Source organism: Toxorhynchites rutilus, chromosome 1 (assembly GCF_029784135.1).
Source record: "Toxorhynchites rutilus septentrionalis strain SRP chromosome 1, ASM2978413v1, whole genome shotgun sequence".
Taxonomy (NCBI): Eukaryota; Metazoa; Arthropoda; class Insecta; order Diptera; family Culicidae; genus Toxorhynchites; species Toxorhynchites rutilus.
The window spans coordinates 87,946,828-87,967,719 of record NC_073744.1 but is presented as its reverse complement, the minus strand read 5'-3'; the positions used below and the strand labels follow the sequence as shown (position 1 = coordinate 87,967,719).

At 38.4% G+C, this 20,892-nt stretch overlaps 1 protein-coding gene across 2 annotated transcripts in view; it reads right to left on the bottom strand.

Annotated features, from left to right (window-relative positions):
- Positions 1-20,892, bottom strand: part of LOC129762872 (ABC transporter G family member 20) — a 124,362-nt gene that overhangs the window by 42,783 nt on the left and 60,687 nt on the right. For both annotated transcript variants that reach the window (XM_055761444.1, XM_055761443.1), the window contains one exon: positions 8,830-8,976. In XM_055761444.1, the coding sequence (XP_055617419.1) occupies positions 8,830-8,939 (110 nt within the window). In that variant the 5' untranslated portion in view covers positions 8,940-8,976. The remainder of the gene's footprint in view (positions 1-8,829; positions 8,977-20,892) is intronic.

Here is a 20,892-nt window from a genome sequence, read left to right as displayed (position 1 = left end):
GACTGTACACTGATCTGTACATCTGTTTGACCGAAGCCAAATATTTTACTCTATTTGACAGATAAAATATGGTCAACGTGTATTCGACACCAAACACGACAAGTAATATTCAGTTATTGGATGCCTAAAATATATTTTCGGTCTGTTCTTCGAACCTGTCGGTACATGGCTAGGTTACCTTAAATATTTCAGTCGAATTTTTTCCATGTTCGATGCATGACATTGTTTGCCACTGTTGAAAATTGAAGAGTGGCAAACAAAATAGTGTTTGTATAAATTTCAAACCGAACTTTATCTGCGTGTACTGTCACCTAAAGTATTTGAATTTGCGTTCAGTGAAATTTTTCGATAGTACAACCTAACTTTTTTTCCCAATATTTAATAAGTTTTTTAGGTTGTATACAACTGTTCACGATAACGCATCACTAAACGGAACTGCCAATTTCGTCGATAATCACTTGAAAAGGTGATCAAACATGTACTCCAGGTCCAATATTCGAAATTCGACAATTAATAAGAAATACCGTTGGAACTGAGGAAATATGTATTTTCTCCAAGGAAACAAATGCTCCGTGGTACAGTTCTGAATCATATTTCGGGCACATTTTCAGGACATTAAGCTCTTCAAGTTATTATTATAGAGTGTACGAAATACGAAGCTGTCCGAAATATGATTCCGAGCGATATTTCAGTTCTTTATGGATATTGAATATTTAAACTTGACGATGCTTAGATATTAGATAATTGTATTTTCAGGGAGTCAATTTCGCATGGAGCTATTTCAGAAACGTTGCTAGTAAGAAAGACACTGACATTGAATTTGTAGACGATGTTTTCGTAATACTTAGCAGTATGTCCGAAAATGCTATCAACGTTACTGAACTTCGTACGAACTAATTATTAATTTAATTAGTTTATTAATTAGTTAATTAATAATATTTTTCCCATATTTCCCATATCACATTTCCCATATAGCATTATGAAAAATAAATAACATATTTTTCTTACTAAAGCACAGAGAATGTAAATTACAAAAGTGCACTCATACTGTCGTGAAAATTTATTTCCTTCGAAAATTTATATTTCAAATGAATTGGAAATGCGGAAACTACGTTTTGCTATTGATTGTTGCAATGTATTCTTTGTGTAGCAATGTACAATGTATTTTATGTATATTGGATTATTTCAGAACAAAAACACAGATCTTGACAGAGCTTGGCACCTTGGTCATGCTGAAGCAGTATAATACAGTGGTCCAATGTACGTTGCAGTTCGTTCAGGAAGGTACTGTTCTTTGAACGCATTTTCCCATGGGCTGCCTGAATTCGAGATTACTCAGCTTCAAAGAATAATTAAGCCAGTAATCATAAATAATGGGGATGGAGGACAAGACGAGAACCCTTTTAAAAAGGTCATATATATTTTCGATTTATAATTTTTGAATTGAATCTTGATCCAATACGCGTCACTACAAATGCTACTCTTCCCCGGGAGTTAGTAGGTTCAATACTTCCTCATGATCTTAGCTGGGAACGGAACATTTTAAGTGTGCAGGGGAATCGTTAGCTGATGTGAGGAATAATCTAGCGATCGACGGATATTCCGTCAAAGCAGAATATATTGAGTTCGCAAACTCCAAATTCGATGGAGCGGAATTAGTATGATATTAAACCAAATGGTTTGCTCGTCACGTAAGGACATCTCAGGGCCTTTCGCAAGTAGTGAAATGTAACGACAGCGTTACATAACATAAGGGGAGGGGGAGTTTTTTTTTCCAAAATATATATTTTTATCAATGCTCATATGGCGTTAGCCTGACGGGACCGGAGTTCAATATTTTGACAGTTTTTCTTATTATCTATGTTAGTAATATGTAACCGATTACTCGCGGTCGGCTCGAGGTTAGTATTACAAGTGTTCTCGTAATTGGGATGTTGCTGTCTCCAATGCTCTGTACGTGTGCCCGACACGGGATACTTCCTATTGGGATGCAGCTGACCATTAATCAGCAACGCCCCCCTAGTATGTACCCCATATCTAGCGTGGTGCGTCTTCTCGACTCGAGGAATCCAAGATAGAATGGTCACTAGCCGGCGCAATCATCAGCTCGTGTAAAGTTGTCATGAGCGGTACAACCTTTGGCTCTTGTTGAATCATCAGTGGACTGCACAACCTTTGGCCCGTGTATCTGTAAAGAGTGTGTGTATGTATTGCCGCGACTAAGTAAAAGTTTATAGATAGGGTAGGAGGGATATGAAACAGGGACACAACGAAGGAAACATCATTAAACGTTGACATCGGCGTTTCTGAGGAACAGGTATAGATGAAGCAGAATATCAGGATCACGGCTACCTAAGATATCCCGGACGGGGATATCCGATTGTCTGCCTTGTGCTCTCAGTGCTCTGGAGAGCTGAGAGCGAGCAGCATGGAACCGGATACACGACCAGACAACATGCTCGATGTCGTGGTAGCCATCGCCACAATCACAAAGATTGTTTGCTGCTAGCCCAATGCGATAGAGATGCGCGTTTAGGTTGTAGTGATTGGACATAAGCCGAGATATCACGCGAATGAAATCACGACCTACATTCAATCCCTTAAACCAAGCACTCGTCGAAACCTTAGGGATAATCGTGTTTAACCAACGACCGAACTCATCTATATAGATGTCTTATTCTTGTTAGGAAATAAGATGAGCGTTTATCAACCTTCATTGAGCGGATTGCCTCTATTGAGCTGAGACTGTCTGAAAAAATAAAATAATGGTCGATGGGGGAGTTTGTATTGCGTTACTTTTTGTTACAAAAGGGGTTGGGGGGGGGGGGGGGTGTGGTGGAGCGTCTGGTATGGTTCAAGCAGCCCGTACATAAAAAACATATTAATAAAAATGTCCCTACAAAAATGTAAATCGATCGGTTGCCTTTTTCTTTGATTTATTTAATTAAGATGCAATCATCTTACAGTGTATTCTCGAACAAAAGACTAGCTTGAAATGACTAGCTTGCCCCGGTGATATTATCCTTGTCTGAAAAATTGTCTGTGGTAGGTCGTAATAATTATATCGCCAGATGATGCGGATAACATTTTTTTATGACCGTCAGTACTCCCTTGTGAAGTTTGTGTGTATTCTGTAGCGAACTGATATCAACAGAGGCTGCTTATTAACATGGAAAGGAAAGGAGAATGGGCAAGTGGATTTAGGGAAGTATAGCTGGCTAAAAAGAACCATTAATACTTATTGATAAGAGATCGCGAAGTGAAGGGTTCGAATGGGTACATCCAATACCATACAGGATAGAGACGTGCTTTGAGTACGTCTTGATTAGACAACAACCTTTCCAATAAAATCTCTACCAGGCTCTCATCGCAACTTTGGAAATAATAAGTGCTTGCTATCGGCAAAGGTAGAATAACTCTTAATATGCATCGACTCACCTTGTCCGTCACGAAAAACAATGTAAGAGCGAATAAGAAACCAGACCATGGAGTAGAGATAGGCGACTCAGTCGCTAATCGTTCATCCAAGTGAACTAGTTCTTTTGACCAGTTCAATACCGGTATCAAAAACAACCTTGAATATTAGCAGGAACCTAACAAACATAGGCAGCTTCACAGATATTCATGTGCTGGCATTGATATCGTTAGGTTAGATAGAACATTTTCTAATCTGTATGGAATTTGGACTACATCTTTGATTTCTGTATACGGGATAATTCTACGAAAATGTAACAAATAATTAAGCTGGTGTTGGGAGTTCGGGTTCGATTTCCGTTCGGGTCAGGGGATATTTCGTCATAGATCCTTGATCTAGTGAATCAGTCGATATTGCCTATGACCTCACGAAGAATAATGACTAATGAATAATGAATAAAGAAAATTTGCGGAATTTATATCTGAATCAATCGTTCCGATGCATGAACTTCCTCCCCTTGAAGAGTATAACTTTATATCAAGTTTTATTTACGATAGCTCACTTGAAGCTCAAAAGAAACTTGTACCTGCTACCACTTTCCGACATCGTTCTCCATCACTATGGTGGGATAAGGAGTGCTCAAAGGACTATCTTGAAAAATCATCCGCTTTCAAAAAATTCAGGAAAACTGGATTAGTGGAATGGTTTCGAAAGTACCAAGATCTAGAAATCAAACTAAAAGGTTTGATTAACTCTTTGTGGTCGCTTGTCTGCTCTCAGTCACCAGAGCAAGAAACCATGCTAATCTTATATTTTACTCCACCAAGTATCAGTTTATGCTTTTCCTAAACGAAGCTTCATGTTTAGTGAACCTGTTCACGAATCAATACGGTGCTCCTATGAGATAATAGATAACGGTACTCGGTATCAAACAAAGTAGTCACTCAAGCAAAACAACGCACAATGCGTATGCATAGGAATGTGGGACAAAAATCATAACTGCAGAGTTTAGCCATTGTAATACTTTGGTGTGATGTAAAAGATTGTTCAAAAGTATCACAACTACTGTTTGCATAAATGCCTCATGCCTGATGAATAATCGCATATGTGTCTCAAGCGACAAAATCTTTGTTAATCTAAAGTGAAAAGTTCTGATCATTTCGGATGCGCAGAAATCATTATTTGAGTAACTACTGGTTTACATTATGTTGAAGTAGTTGTTTTTAAAGAGCAGAATAATTGTTTGCATAAGCGTCTTATGTCAATAATCTCATGTAAAAAAATCTTTGTTTGTTAAAAGTGAAAAGTGCTGATCTTTTCGGAATCACATTGCTGGCATTAATTACTCATTTGTTGCATCAATGGCAAAGATGTCTCGTATTCAACGGATAACAAAAAAAAAATTAATGCATTGATTATACTTCATATGATTTATTCTTGGAGACAGTTTCGAAAAATTTCTTACTAAGGCGAATTATAAAATATAATCTATATATAAATAAATGGATTTCTGTCTTTCTGTCTGTCTGTCTATCTGATTCTTATAGACTCGGAAACTACTGAACCGATCGACATGAAAATTGATACATAGGGGTTTTTGGGGCCAGGGAAGGTTTGTTTTTCATAATCCTGCATGTATCAAGTAAAAATAATTCCGACCAGTACGACACCCATGCCTAAATTTAATACGACCGCAAAGGGTTAAAGCAAAAAAAAACGTGGATATTGGCGGAAATTCGTCAATGGTTTGTCAAGGGCGACCACTATGAGTACTCTTTGGAATACGGCTAGGAGAATGCGTGGCTGGAACCATACAAGTGAAAGTGAGGAATACTTGGGTTTGTCTCCAAAGCGTCATACGCGACGCTCCGCCCCAATGCGATTATGAGAATTTTTCGATGGAGGAATTCTCAATTACCCTCCTCTCATCCAACAAAACAGCTCCGGGGTCGGACAAGATTATATTCAACTTGTTGAAGAATCTTCCCGTCTTGGGAAAACAGCGTTTACTGAACTTGTTCAACAAGTTTCTGGAGCTGAATATTGTCCCGCATGACTGGAGACAAGTGAGAGTGATAGCCATACGAAAACCTAACAAGCCGGCCTGAGATCACAATGCATATAGACCGATTGTAATGTTATCCTGTATTCGTAAATTGTTAGAGAAAATGATTCTACTTCGTTTGGACAAGTGGGTTGAAACGAACAATTTGCTGTCAAATACGAAATTTGGCTTCCGCCGGGGTAAAGGGACGAATGATTGTCTCGCGCTGCTATCTTCTGAAAGTCAAACTGCATTTGCTCGTAAAGAACAAATGGCTTCTGTTTTTCTTGATATCAAAGAGGCATTTGATTCAGTTTCCATGGAAATTCTCTCAGAGAAGCTTCATAATCGTGGATTTTTGAAGCGCCCCTAATCGTCAAACTTTCTGTAAAGGTGCTTGGAAGTTACTTTTTTATATTTTCTGAAGCGCGAGCTAATTTCGAGCCCGCGAGTACATCCACCTCGTCGAATTATCTGATATTACAGTTTTGTTCGTCAGCCAGTGTCGCTGACCAGGTTCAATTGTTTTACTGACACGAACTCCAGTACCGCGAGTATAAAAAAAAAGCTCGGGTTTCTATGTGGCTCGTGGCGACAGTTCGTTATCCGCGCGACGAAAATTCCGCGTAACCAAATTAATGTTTACGATTATATATAGCCAATTCGATTGCAATTGGTTTATTTTTTATCCCTCTCTGAAAGCGACTCCAAGCACCTCCCGTAGGAATCTGAATTTAGAATGAGCTTGTAGGATTAAGTATGTATAGTGTTAGGGTCATTTTATATTTAGTTGATATAAAAATAGAGAGTCGGGAGTTACACGTTAACAGAATCGGTCGTGTTTTAGTTGTACGAAAAAAAAAAGAAATCTAGTTGCCCACTAGGCAATGCTACACTTTCACCAATTCTCAATAATTTCCTGTAAAATTTACTGTCAGAAAAGCACATGATTTCCTCTCATGGCAGCTCGAAATCTTCTCGTTACAGTTTTATGGGCCTACCACAAGGCTCCTGCCTAAGCCTCCTCATGTACAGTTTTTACGTCAATGATATGGATGATTGTCTAGCTAGAGACTGCACGATGGAGTTATTTCCATCACGGGTACTTATCTCGTCGTTCTGAAAACGTCGGTGCAAGATACCCTGAACAATCTGTTCACGTGGGCCCTCATCGAATTCTCTACGGAGAAAACTGAAATGGTCGTTTTTTCTAGGAAGCACGAACCCGTCCAATTCCAACTTCACCTATCCGGCAAAACGACCCAACACTCTGTTTTTCAAATACCTAGGTGTATATTTTGATTCTAAATGTACCTGGGGAAGACACATTGCGTATTTGAAACAGAAATGCCAGCAAAGAATCAATTTTCTCCAAACAATAACCGGAACATGATGGGATGCCCATCCAGGAGACCTCATTCAGTTGTACAAAACAACGATATTATCAGTGCTAGAATATGGCAGTTTTTGCTTCCGATCAGCTGCCAGGATTCATATTCTCCAGCTGGAGAGGATACAATATCGTTGCTTGCGTATAGCCATGAGGTGTTTGCATTCAACACATATGATGAGTTTCGAAATCTTGGTAGAAGTATCCCCGCTTACTCTTCGGTTCACAGAATTATCTTACAGATTCTTACAGATTTCTCATCCGTTGCAAGATCATGAATCCATTGGTGATTGATAACTTCGAAAATATACTCCAACTCACTCCTCAGTCAAGCTTTATGTCTTTATACCATGAGTACCTTACCCAAGACGTACACCTTTCACAAGGCATCTCCAACTAATTTTGTTTCCCATACTTTTACAATTCCTCTGTCATTTCCGATCTGTCCATGCGACGAAAAATCCATGAAACCTTAGATCATCTACGCTCCAATGTTATTCCGTCGATATTTTCGGAAAAATATGGGAAAGTTAGATCAGATAAAATGTTCTTTACTGACGGTTCATTCAAAAACGGTTCACTGGCTTCGATATCTTCAATGAAAATTCCAGTGCCTCTTTCAAGCTCAAAGATACTCGTTCCGTGTATGTCGCAGAAATGGGTGCGATATACTATGTTCTAGGGATCATTGAAACACTGCCCATCGACCATTATTTTATTTTTTCAGACAGTCTTAGCTCAATAGAGGCAATCCGCTTAATGAAAGTTGATAAACGCTCATTTTATTTCCTATTGAGTGTTTTGGTCGAAAAATTATTCAAGAATACCTTTGCATGGGTTCCCTCTCATTTCTCGATTCTGGTGAATGAGAAAGCGGACTCGCTAACTAAGCTGGGCGCTTCAGAAGGCACACTTTTTGAAAGGCAAATTGCTTATAACGATTTTTTTCACATTCCTCGTTCCTTCGCTTTAACGGGATATCCATCGATCGCTAGGTTATTGCACATATCGGCAAACGATTGTCCAAAATGTTTCGCTTCCAGGTCCGGGTCCCTTGTTTTGAGTTTCTATCCAAGTGAGATTCGTAATAATCATGAGGAAGTATTAAACTTGCTAACTCCCGAGAAAGAAGAGCCATACGACGTTCAACTCGGTTGAAAGTTCTGTGCCCTGGAGCATTTATTGCAACGAATAATGCATCAAGCTTCAATTAAAAATGACGTATCACTATATCTATGATCTCCATCCGCAGTAATTATAATTAATGGTTTAATACCGAATAATCTCAAATACAAATGAAACAGAAATTTCTGCATTACTCGAGAATTATTCAAGCAAATGAAACGAAATTTGATATGTGAAGGTTTTAGGGTGCAATAAATGATACTATGGTAGTTAGATACTCCTACTCCCTCTCTTAAGGGGGGGGGGGGGGGGGGGGGGTTGGTACGAAGTTTGGCGGGTCAGCTAGTTTAGTAATCCCCCCTGTGACATAGGTAACGCAGGCTCAAGCCCTCTCTTTCCTTTTAATGTGTAACGTAATATGTGTATAATGCCCAAGAAGGTAAGGGATCACGTCAAATATATCTCCCACACCAAGTTCTCGTAGAAGGTCTTCCCTTTTAACAGATCGATAATAAGTTACAGCACTGATTTTCCAGACGTTTAATACTTGAGTTGTTCTTTAAATATGCCTTCAAAAAATTATTAGAATCTCCATAGAGAAAACCACTGACTCAATTGACATTTGACTACATTTTTTTGCTTTTGAGCTGATTATTCAAGAAATAAGAAAAAAAAATCACAGCGAGAACTCATTCGAGATCCCTACTGGGTAATCGTATCAATAGTATCTTATCGTTCACGATATATTCAAACCCAATGTTTTTAAAGCACATTTGTTTTGGGTAGAGGAAAAATAAATATACACATAGAGCAAGCGATTTAGTCAACATATCAAATTCTGGAATAAACACTTACATAGATCCTCTAGTGACACTCATGTCAAGATAGTTCAAAACGATTTTCTTGTTGGTATCGTTTGCTTTCCCATAATATTTGTATCCTGAATGAACCTCTACAGCAGTCATTTTGTGCTTGTTTGTCGATCTGGTGGACTATATTGAACTGAAAAGGGGGATGAGTAAAATAAACAATACATTAGAGAAAAATATACAATAAAATAGTGAGCATTAAAAATCCGCATTATTTTTAATGTTAATATGTTGAACTCAATAACGTAGCAATATGAAAATAATGATATCAGTAATAAATATTACTTCTCATGCATAAGCATAACCAGGTTCTATATTATTTTTTTACAAATATTTTCTGAGTTTCCTGACTTAAATCCTTTGGATTTCAGTATATAGGCGAACATTAAAGTGTAAAGTTAAGGGGTCATCGATACAAGTGGAGGACATTTTGAGTTGATAGTAAAAATAGTAAGTCAATTAAAATGCTTTCGTCTGATGCATACTGTATTGTTCTCACAAAGGCACAGATTAAAATGAATCATTAGCCGATTCTGTAAAACCACGTAAACCATCGATCATTTTTAGTGTTGTCAACACTTTCTACTACATAGTCAATCCTGAAATTTCCCTGCATACTAGGACAATATACGAAGTGATATACGAGAGTCGTTTGAAAACTTCGTGGAAAAATAAAAATTACTTAATTGTTTTGAGGGTTTTTTAAATTTTCAACATAGTCTTTTTAGGCGGATAGACTTCGTCCAATGTTGCTTTAATTTGTTGAACTTTTTCGAATAATAGGATTTTTCCAAGTTTGAAAAATAGCTATTAGTTTTACAATCACCTACTCGAATTCACGGCTTCTTCTTTTCTTCTCATGCCAGAATACTCTTTATCGACTATGTTCAGTTTCACATAGAACTCTATTGCATAATGCTGCTTCAAATGACGCAGCATTTTTGACTCTACAAGATGAAGGTCACTGACATTCGATCCTACCGGTACTAATCATTCATTCAAGTGCTTCGGAGGTAAGGATTGAACACGAAAAGATCCGGGCACACGAAAAATGTTTCCATTAATTTATTTCATTAGTTAAAATTTCCAAAAAATCCATTGAATTACATATAGAACCACAATAGGCAAGTTTTGGCAGAATGAGTGAATTTGTTTACATCGTAGCGTAAAACTTAACGTGTTGAGAAATGCACGGTGAGTGATGTTCTGAATGACCGTCGACAGGAAACCCGAGAGTGGCAAAGAAGTAAAGGCGACTGATCCTGAAAGGCGAATTCTGTGTTGTGTGTTTTTTTCAAACGGATTCCAAGTTCTTATCGAAAGGCGAGGAACAAATGGCAGAGGTTTCAGATCCTATACCCAGAAAGCAAATAAGAGGTCTGGTTTAACCCTTTCGCTACGAGCGTCGTCTATAGACGAAATTCGTACGACGACCTGTGTGTACGAGTGTCGTCTATAGACGACATCCGCGACAAAACGCAACCTGTGTGTACAAGTGTCGTCTATAGGCGACAAAAGACAAAAAGTTGCAGGATTTAATGATAAATCATTATGAAATCGTGAGTATTTTGTGCATTGTTTTGTTTCTTTCATATACAATTTTTATAGAACGCAACTAATTACGAAAACATATTTTGCTCGCCAATACAAATATACTTAGCCTACTGCTTCACCTCGATATGTATCTCATTGAAATAAGATCAACATTAGCGTCACTGCTATTTCCGAGGAGTGAATTCTGGCCAATATCCCGGAAACAAGCCATAAAGATTTTCGTGTCAGATTTTTTCAATGTTCAACCTTTACGTACATATTAAAAAATCGATACATTGTTTAGTTATAGGGTGATTTACATAAAGTGTTATTAACCAATGCTGGGTTGGTTCTATCTTTGCAAGTAACAACACCTTCAAAGTTGGCGACGATACAACATACTGTAGAAAATTAAAGGGGTTGTTAAAAAATGTTTAAATGCGAAAAGTTTTACCCGATTGAGTACAGACGTGAAGAAATGATTTAGTCCAGCATTCGGCTAAAATGTCCCACTCGATCACCGTACCTGAATGTCGTAAGCTAGGGTCAGTACCAGTACCAGTTCGACATCCTAAAGCAAGTCATTCGCAGGGAATGTCAGAGGAAACCAAAGGCACACATCCGGGTAGTTTGTGATTCCTTTGTGGCTCGTCTGCGAGCTGTGATCCGCGCAAATAGATGATGCATCGTAATTTGGAAATTGATAAACGTCAGAAGCGTTTTTTTTTGACGTAGGACGTCTTTCATTTCTATACCGGGGTGTAAAATCAATGTTTCGAAAACGAAAGCATTACGCCGGAGACCGAGATTTTGAGCGTTAATAGCTCCTAAACAACTGAACGAACCGGTATGATAAACACTTCATTCGAAAGATAAAATGTCTACGCGTTATATACTTGTTACTTTTTGATCCAAAAACTTGTTTCAATAGTCTTAAAATTGCTTTCAAAACAGGCTATTGAAATCATCAATCGGTATATAAGCGAGCGCCGCTTGGAAGTCCACTCAGTTATAATTGAACAGCGATTGGAGCATGTTGTCGCTATTGTGGTGAAGCTCTTCGTTTATCATGAAAGCGCGGATGAACGGTGTCACCAAGAGCCTGTTTGTGCACCTTAGGCCAGAAGAGAATCCATCAGGAGGAGAGTGATGCCACAAACGGTTCCCCGGGAAGAGATCGGAGCAGCCGCCACACACACACATACATGTGCGGAACTCTTCGTTTGGATGCCATTCAGCATCGAGAAAATTCCGGAAAGATCCAATCGTTACTGTAAAATACATTCATGCAAAAGAGTTCATTTTAATGTTTTCTATCCATGTAACACTGCGACTAAATATTTTTCAATCAAGTGCTATTAACAGGTGGTTATCGAGTTAGAATTAACCACTGGTGGGCTTCGAGTATCGAGGAAAATCAGGAAAGAACTAATCGTTGCTGAAAACTACTCTACCAGTTTCCCTGGGAATTGAAGAAATACATTGATGCGAAAGAGTTCATTTTAATGTTTTCTAATCATATAACACAGCGACCAAATACATTTGATTTTGTAATTTTTCAATCAAGTGTAATTAGCAGGAAAGTTTCTGAACATTATTCTTCCCCATCAGTATTTTTTTCATCAGTATATATTTTCGTATCCAATATTGTATGCGCACGCAACGGAAAATGTTTCGCATCGTGAAAATTATATAATTTTCAATCGATTATTGCTCAGTCGTCGAAAGTTTCAAACTCAGAGAGTTCATTCCCTTCTAGTTTTCCTTTCAAATTGCCATCGTAAACCACACCTTCTCTCGATTCAATCACGGACAAAAAGCATACTTAAGCGATATTCTGGTGGTGAAACGTATTCATTTTTCGTGAGGACATCGACAAGACAACATCGTAATTGAACGAGCTGAACGTGCTGGACGAGCTGGACGGCGAAGGATCACGGGATTCATTACCTGGCCTGCCCTGACCTGAAAGACATGCTGTTTGTTTGGAACTGTGAGTGAGGGCAGAAATGCCGATCCTTCAGAAGGAGAAGAGAAGACAACCGAGAGAGTACCAGCATCGAAGTTGGTTCCGCTTGAGGTATCGAAGCAACTTCCACACGCATACACGCGTGCAACTCTTCACGTTCGCTGGTTATCGAGAAGAATCCGGAATGAAGTGATCGTTGCTGTAAAATAATCTGCCAGTCCCACTTGGACTTGAAAATTACATTCAAGCGGAAGAGTTTATTGTAATGTTTTCTATCCATTTAATACTGCGACCAAATACAATTAATAATGTGATTTTTGAATCAAGTACAATCAACAGGTGGTTATCGAGTTAGCATTAACCACTGGTGGAATTCGAGAAGAATCGAGGAGAATCCGGAAAGATGTCGTTGCTGCAAAATAATCAACCAGTTCCCCTTGGAATTGAAAATTACATGCGAGCGAACGAATTTATTTTAATGTTTTCTATACATATAATACTGCGACCAAATACATTTAGTTCTATGATTTTTCAATCAAGTGCAATTAGCAGGAAAGCTTCTGAAGATTATTCTTCCCCATCAGTAGGACATTTTCGTATCCAATATTGGATGCATAAAACCTTGTACCTCCAACGTAACGCTCTCGTTTTCGAAGTCCCCCAAATATTCATTTATTCATTCATTCAGAATGAATTCAGATTCAACTTCAAACAAATGATCACTAAATCAACGATAGTCCTACGTCATCATTGCGGTTATACCATAGATATAACCCACTTCCTGTTTTTTTCGTTGAGAACACAATTGCAGAAAAGGAAATTCGACTTTTTGAATAAGTAACACTATAAATCATTCTTTCTGTAGTTTGGACATGTATTCTCAAAGATCAGATACGATGCAAATACGAATATGTGTATAAAACGAAAAAGATGGATAATGTGATGGATTCATTAGTGTAGCTTCATTGAGTAAATCTATATTCATATACATCACAATCATCACATCTGAATACGTAATGCTAATCATGATGTCATAATATATTTCTCGTCAGAGAAGTATCGTGCAGCTTCATCCAATGTGGTCATTCGCATTTTCATCCTTACCAATACAGCGATGCCGAACGAAAGACGAGGAGCAACGGAGACTGGATTGGATAATATTTATTTTGTGACATGATACGAATGAGATAATATGACAGTAAAAGCAGAAGTGTGCTAGATTGTGTACCAATGACTTATTTTCGCTTGGGAGAGACGCAATGAAAGTGTTACAACGACCGCTACTCATTCGAGTTCGTCATCTCGCAGCATAAAAAAGATTCGCGTTTATTGGTGTAAACAAAACAGACGATTTCAACGCTGCGAAAAGCATACGATCATTATCTCCGCACCGAGATGCTGTCGGCGTAAATGACGATGAAGGCGAAAGGATAGCAATAAAAGCTAGTTGAATGAAATCGGCGAGCTACAATGTGAATGAACAAAGTTTACCCCTTTTTGGGCTATTATTCACGACTACCTCTCAACTGACTTCGAGAAATAAGGTCAACTACTTCGTCATCATTGTACTTTTGTATGGATGAAATGAAAAACCTGTTTGCGAAAATACATAATTATGTCTGAATGGGCTTTGAGCTGTACGTAGGGACTATTTCATGCGTAGAGAAACGGTTTCGCACTAAGCAATTGCGCTAGATTCGCAAAAATAGAAATATGAGCTGTATGAGACGAGATAGCACCAAAGCAAATTGGTAATAATAAAGTAATCATGCGCAAGACTTTACTTTCATTGTGAAGTAACATGTTTTCACCTAAAGAAATCCAACGAAAACAGCTGGGTAGTGGTATAAGACAATCACGCTAACCATGCTAACACATCTTTGATTTAATCTCTTTGAGAGGAGGGGGGGGGGGCTGCCATACAAATGAAACATACATTTCTGCATAATTCAAGAACTAATCAAGCAAACTGAACCAAATTTGGAATGTGGAGGTTTTAGGGGGCAAGAAACTTTTCTAAAGTGGGTCAACACTCCTCCTACCATTGTATTCTGAGGGAGGGGGGGGTGTTTCTATGATTATATGACACCCCTCCCTCCTCTGGAATGGAGAGGGGGTTCCCATAAAAATATTACACACTAGCTGACTCGGCAAACTTCGTCCCGCCTCCCTGTTTTTTGTTATCAATACCTTCAAACATTCACGTTTTCTTACTATGAGCAAGTTCATGGGTCCAATCGCAGAACTGTTTATTGATTGATCTTCTATTAGACTCCGTTGAATTTACCTTTTACTATAAAATTCTTAGTATTTCTAACAAAACTCATCATTATAATATCAGATTATTTCCAGACACAATTCTCGTTCAAGATTTTTCAACCACTTGCAAATAACATGTTTCTCCGTTACATGGAATAAATGTTTTATACAGAAAATATGATAGAATAAAAACAGACCTAAATCGGACAATTCCTTCCTCGAATTCTGCTCTTATCAACACATCCGACGATTCTTTTTTTTGTATCGATAGAAGAAGATATAGGAATGCGTTTCATCACATTAAAATCCATTTCCATTTTCGAACAAAGATCAATTTCGCTAAACATCAAATGGACTAACAACACTTGTCACTATGTAATTGTAGAACATATGGGAATTTATTTTTCCGAATTTTCCCTTTTTCCTTCAGAGTTTTCCGAAAATTTTCAATTGTCATGTTTGGTTTGAATAGTTTTGGTTGAAATATGTGTAATATTTTTATGGGGCCCCCTCTCCATCCCAGAGGAGGGAGGGGTGTCATACCATTATAGAAACATTTCTCATACTCAAAAACCCTCACATCCCAAATTGTGCTTGATTAGTTCTCGAGTTATGCAGAAGTTTGTGTTTCTTTTGTATGACAGCCCACCCTTAGAGAGCGGGAGGAGTGTCTAACCACCATAGAAATATTTATTGCATCCTAAAAGCTCCACATGCCAAATTTGGTTTCGTTTGCTTGATTAATTCTCGAGTAATCCAGAAATTTGTGTTTCATTTGTATGGCAGCCTCCCCTTAGAGAGGAAGGTGAAGAGTCTAATCATCATAAAACCATTTATTGCACCCTAAAACCTTCACATGTCAAAGTTGGTTCCATTTTCTTGATTGATTCTCGAGTAATGCAGAAATTTATGTTCCATTTGTATAGCAGCCCCCCCTTAGAGAGAGGGGTGGAGAGTCTAACCATCATAGAAACATTTATTGCACCCTAAAACCTTCACATGCCAAATTTAGTTTCATTTGCTTGAAGAGTTCTCGAGTAATGCAGAAATTTTCGTTTCATTTGTATGGCAGCCTCCTCTTAGAGACGGGGGGGAGAGTCTAACCACCATAGAAACATTTTTTGCACCCTAAAACCTGAATAAGCATAATTTGGTTTAATTTGCTTGATTAATTCCCGAGTAATGTGAAAATTTGTGTTTAATTTGTATGGCAGCCCCCCTTAGGGAGGGGGGAGTTGTCTCAAACTATCACGAAAACTTTCCCCGGCCCCAAAAACCCCTATATACCAATTTTCATGTCGATCGGTTCAGTAGTTTCCGAGTCCATAAGAATCAGACAGACAGACAGACAGACAGACAGAAATCCATTTTTATATATGAGGGGCTCAGAAGGCAAGGGGTGTAAGTGACTTGATCGATTTCTCTTCATCAACTTTTCATTTAGTTAATAACTCAACTGCAAAAACGTTCCAATTTAAGTTTGCTATACAATCCGATAGATGAGGTTCTAAACTATCTTCCACATTTTCAAATACAGCTGGGAATGTATTTGCAGCTAAGTTATGACCAAAAGAGAGAGTCGATGTAGAGAAATCGATCAAATCACTTACACCCCTTTCATTCTAAGCCCCTCATATATAGATATTTCAACCAAAAATATTCCAATCAAACATAACAATTGAAAATTTTCAGAAAACTCTGAAGGAAAAAGGGAAAATTCGGAAAATTAAATTCCCATATGTTCTACAATTACATAGTGACAAGTGCTGTTAGTCCATTTGATGCTTGCGCTACCGAAATTGATCTTTGGTCGAAACTGCAAATGGATGTTAATGTGACGAAACGCACTCCTATATCTTCTATCTATACCAATAAAAAAGTATCGTCGAATGTGTTGATAAGAGCAGAACTCGAAAAAAAAATTGAAAAATCTTGAACGAGAATTGTGTCTGAAAATAATCTGATATTATAATGATGAGTTTTGTTAGAAATGCTAGGATTTTTTTTATCCCATTTATTTATTTAAGGCTCATTAGCATTTTAGCTGTAACAGAGCCGAATTTTAATCGTGTACACATCTCACATGGTTATCATATATCTATAATTAGCACATTACACAGTTGCCATTCGCCAGTATTCCTTCTGTACCATTACATATGGTACATTCACACAGTAGCCATTTAGGCGTAAGAGTATTCTTTCTGTTCTTCCATTATCCAGTTAGACCACCGGACAGCGGAGACAGTTGAATGATCATTGTTGAGTTATTTATAGAACAGCAGCCCGATGTGTCTTGCAGAGCAGAGCAGTTGTATGGATGAATCGATCTTATTTCGACCGTGGATCGATCTCCATCGCTGATGATTGTTGCGTGTACGTTGCTATTCTGTAACAACACAAAGATGGTCAATGAGGGTCCTGAGTTTTGAACTCACGATCGATCGCTTACTAAGCGAACGCGCAACCAATGTGGCTACGGAGACCCCCTAGGAATTTTATAGTAAAATAAATTCAACGGGGTCGATTAGAAGATTAATCAATGAACAGATCTGCGATTGGACCCATGAACTTGCTCATAGTACGAAAACGTGAATGTTTGAAGGTATTGATAGCAAAAAACAAATGTTGGGCGGGACGAGCTAGAATGCTATAAAAGTCCTCGCGTTAGTATTAGCGTGCAAAACAGCGTACACACACTGACGCTATTTTATATGTGTGAGTAATTTTCGTGTATGATACAAAAGAATCTAGCTCACCTGTAGCGTATGCCAAACCACGTTGAACTCAAACATCGATGCATGCACACGTACATGGGAGAGAGAAAGAGATGAAGGAATTCGTTTTGGGGAAAGTCACTTCAAAATGCAATGAGGACAATTTGACTGGGAAGAATAAAATGATATAGTCGAGTCGGTAGAGGGAGATAGCGACTAAACGCCCGACTGACTGTTTAGTTGTTTTGGCGGAGAATCTGCGTGAAGAAGCCAATAGTCATTACTAACTGAATACGGATATAGTCAGTCAGATAATCAGCTGACTATCCTCAATTGATTATGACTATGCAAAGCCCTGATCCTAGATAGGCTGACCAAACGTACCGTTTTGGACGGGACAGAAACGTTTTTTGGACCATTTTTGGTTGTCCCGTCTTTTTATCAATTTGTTCCGTAATTTGTAATAAATTATATTTTGGGAATAGAGAAAAATATCTATTCCTTTGTCATTCTTCTCAATAAATTGTTTTTGAATGAACATCTAGAGCTTGTGAATCAATATTTGAAGTCTCTCTGTCCGCATGAGTGTTAATAAATATTTCCATATCTACACAGTTCATGTAGAGCGATTATTTGTGATTTCGTCCGTGAACATTATGCTGAATTGCTTGTAGCACACTATTCCTTGAACTTGGACGATTCTTAGAATTTCTGATGTATGTGATGTGCTCCAACTTCCCACCATAAATGTGCCGTTGTACTATGCGATTGTTTTATTGTATTGTTTTATTGTTTTATTGATTCAAACTATTGTCGCTTTTTACTAGACCTTTCAAACATTTATTGGCCTTGTTGGCGATGTATCTACTGCTGAAGTTACTAGTAATGATTTGATTTTATTGTAATCCTTCAACATAAACTAGAGAGGGGCTTTATTCTTCAAAGAGGTAAACTGTGGATATTTTTACGATACTGTGTTGGGGTACATTCAAAAATAGAAGGCTAATACAAAGCTCATTTAGAATCAGGAACCACAAAACTAGTTGCATCTTGAAATTTGTTAAAGGTGCAACAATGTTTTTATATATTTATAGCGGATAATCTTTCGCTCTTTTCACAAAATTAATTGAATTATCGTTCTTTTCTTTGGATACCCTCGATCAAAGTTTGGACTGTCTGTTGGTCAACCTCAACGGCCATTTTATTCCAAGATCACTTCATGTTTGCAGCATTTTGAGGTACTTTGGCACTTCTATTTTTGCTTGACAATTACACAATATTTTTCGATTGGGTGGATTTGGGGCCATTGAGAGGATTGAGGACCGCTCGACTGTAGTGGTCTTATAGAATTTCAGACCTGAAAGCTGTCCAAAATCAATTTTCACGTACGTTTCCTCATCCACCTGCATACATCATCCTCACTGCGTCAAAACCTTGTTGTACAACTTTCCTTTTGACCATCAGATTTTGTTTCAGCATCCTGCTTGGTTGCTTGCAGGGACAGAAATTCCGATAACCGTCTCGCATACGGATTCTCCTGATGATACTTTGGTTAGAGTTGTACTTTTTGGGGAATCCCGTTTTTTTTAAATTCGTTTATTTTTACAGGCCCAGTTACATAATTTGAAAGGAGCCGAATTCTTAAATATAATTCTAGCGATCATAGTATTTTATAAATTTTTATTTTCTTACATCTATGGTTAGTAAGGTGGAAAACCGATTACTCGCGGTGTTACTCGAGTTTAGAAGGGTGACATATTTGACGGAGTCCCGGGTTGGCGTTAATTGTTCCTTCAATACCTCCAACATCAGCTTTCGATCGTAAGTTCCACTCAGGCGTCCCAAAAGTACTGCATTTTCATTACAGTCGGTATGAAATAAAATCGAGACTCACTGTGTGCGCGCTACATTCGCATACAAGCGACAGAGCACGAATGAATAAAATAAACCTGTGCTATAGCAGTCGGTGCTTCGTCGAATTTGTCTGATTTGTCGGGCCCGATCGTAGTGAGCCAAACGTACTGTTAATTTTCCATTTTTTCGTGTCTGCTACTCCATTAATTCTGTCGCTGTAACAGTTGCTCACGATGCGATGAATATCATCGGTTTACCCGAGTTACTGTCAAATTTGACTGTCGCAAGAAAAATGTCATGACCAAGAAATCGCGATCGTAAGACAAGCCTTTATTTTATGCGTTTGTGCTTTTTCACCAGTACGCTCTGGGATGTGGTTGTGAGCACAAGTTACGTATATACAGAGACAGCCGATTCAATTTTAGATCGGCTGTATCGAGAATGATGTACTGTTGGGATGGCCGAATCAAGATAGGTACACAAATGAGCAGCAATTCATAGGAGAAACAAGCACGGATTCCTTAATGATTCTAGGCGAGAGTTTCTTTGTTAATATGTATATTGATGACATCGGGAAATACTCAGTGATGGGAATGTTTAGGTTTATCCTCCAAGTAGGAAGCCAACTTTAAACGTTCGAAAACCGATGGATTTCAAACAGGCTCAGTACAATTTTTTTTAGAGGCGAACCAGCCCAGGAGGCTGAAAGTCTCTTCAATAAAGAATTAAAAAAAGGACATATTTTTTATTATGTATGGTCCTCATGACCTAGTGGCTTGCGTGGCGCTTGCCACGGGGGCTTCGAGTTCGATTTCCGTTCGGGTTAGAAATTCCATTCGAACGATCCACTCCATCGTTGCTCCTACCCGCTCCACTACCCCCAGCTTCACTCTTATCTGGCCATGCATTTGCACCCACGAAACTTTCATCTACGCTAATTCCACCCACAACACTTCCTCTCGCATTTCTTTCAACAGATTCTCCCCTGTTGCTCACACTCCTCACTACTCACAATTCGGAATATGCTGCAGAATTCACCAGAAACTGAAAATTATCTTCCGTTTCAAAGCCTACAACCTATAGTTTGCGAATGAGAAAATGAATAAAATACTGGTGAATAAAGAACACACTTTTGTAAGCGAACGACGTTGCATAATATATACAAAGACACCCGACATCATCAGCACGAGGGAAAAAAATGCATTTACGATTGCATTCCGAATCTACAAACAACATGACTAGTTAGCAACCAGGCCTGTCGCAGACGAATGAACAAAATACTCACATATGGAAATGCAGCCGTGTACAGCACACGACAGTAAATATAAATGTCGCACGACATTTTCACTGTGTGATTGTCGTTAATAGATTGATCTAACGACTGTTACGGGACAATGATGGTGACAGTCGTCAGAATACAGTCGTGGTGCGGTACAATTGGTACCCCTGGTTCCACTACGACGCGTCTTCTGATCCATCCGAACAACAGTTGTTCGTTCACGAGTCTGTCAAAAGATTGCGGATACGCCTACTATGATCGCTGCTATAAAATGAACAGTGATTCCGGAAATCAACTGAAATTCAGATATATGAAAACATTTTGTTTTGAGTGGACAATTTTTGAAGGAATTATAATTAATGAGATAAAAAGATGGAACAAACAATCCGTGCCAGTTACAAGTCGTGGGATGCTCATATTTTCAGAAATTAAAAAAAAAAT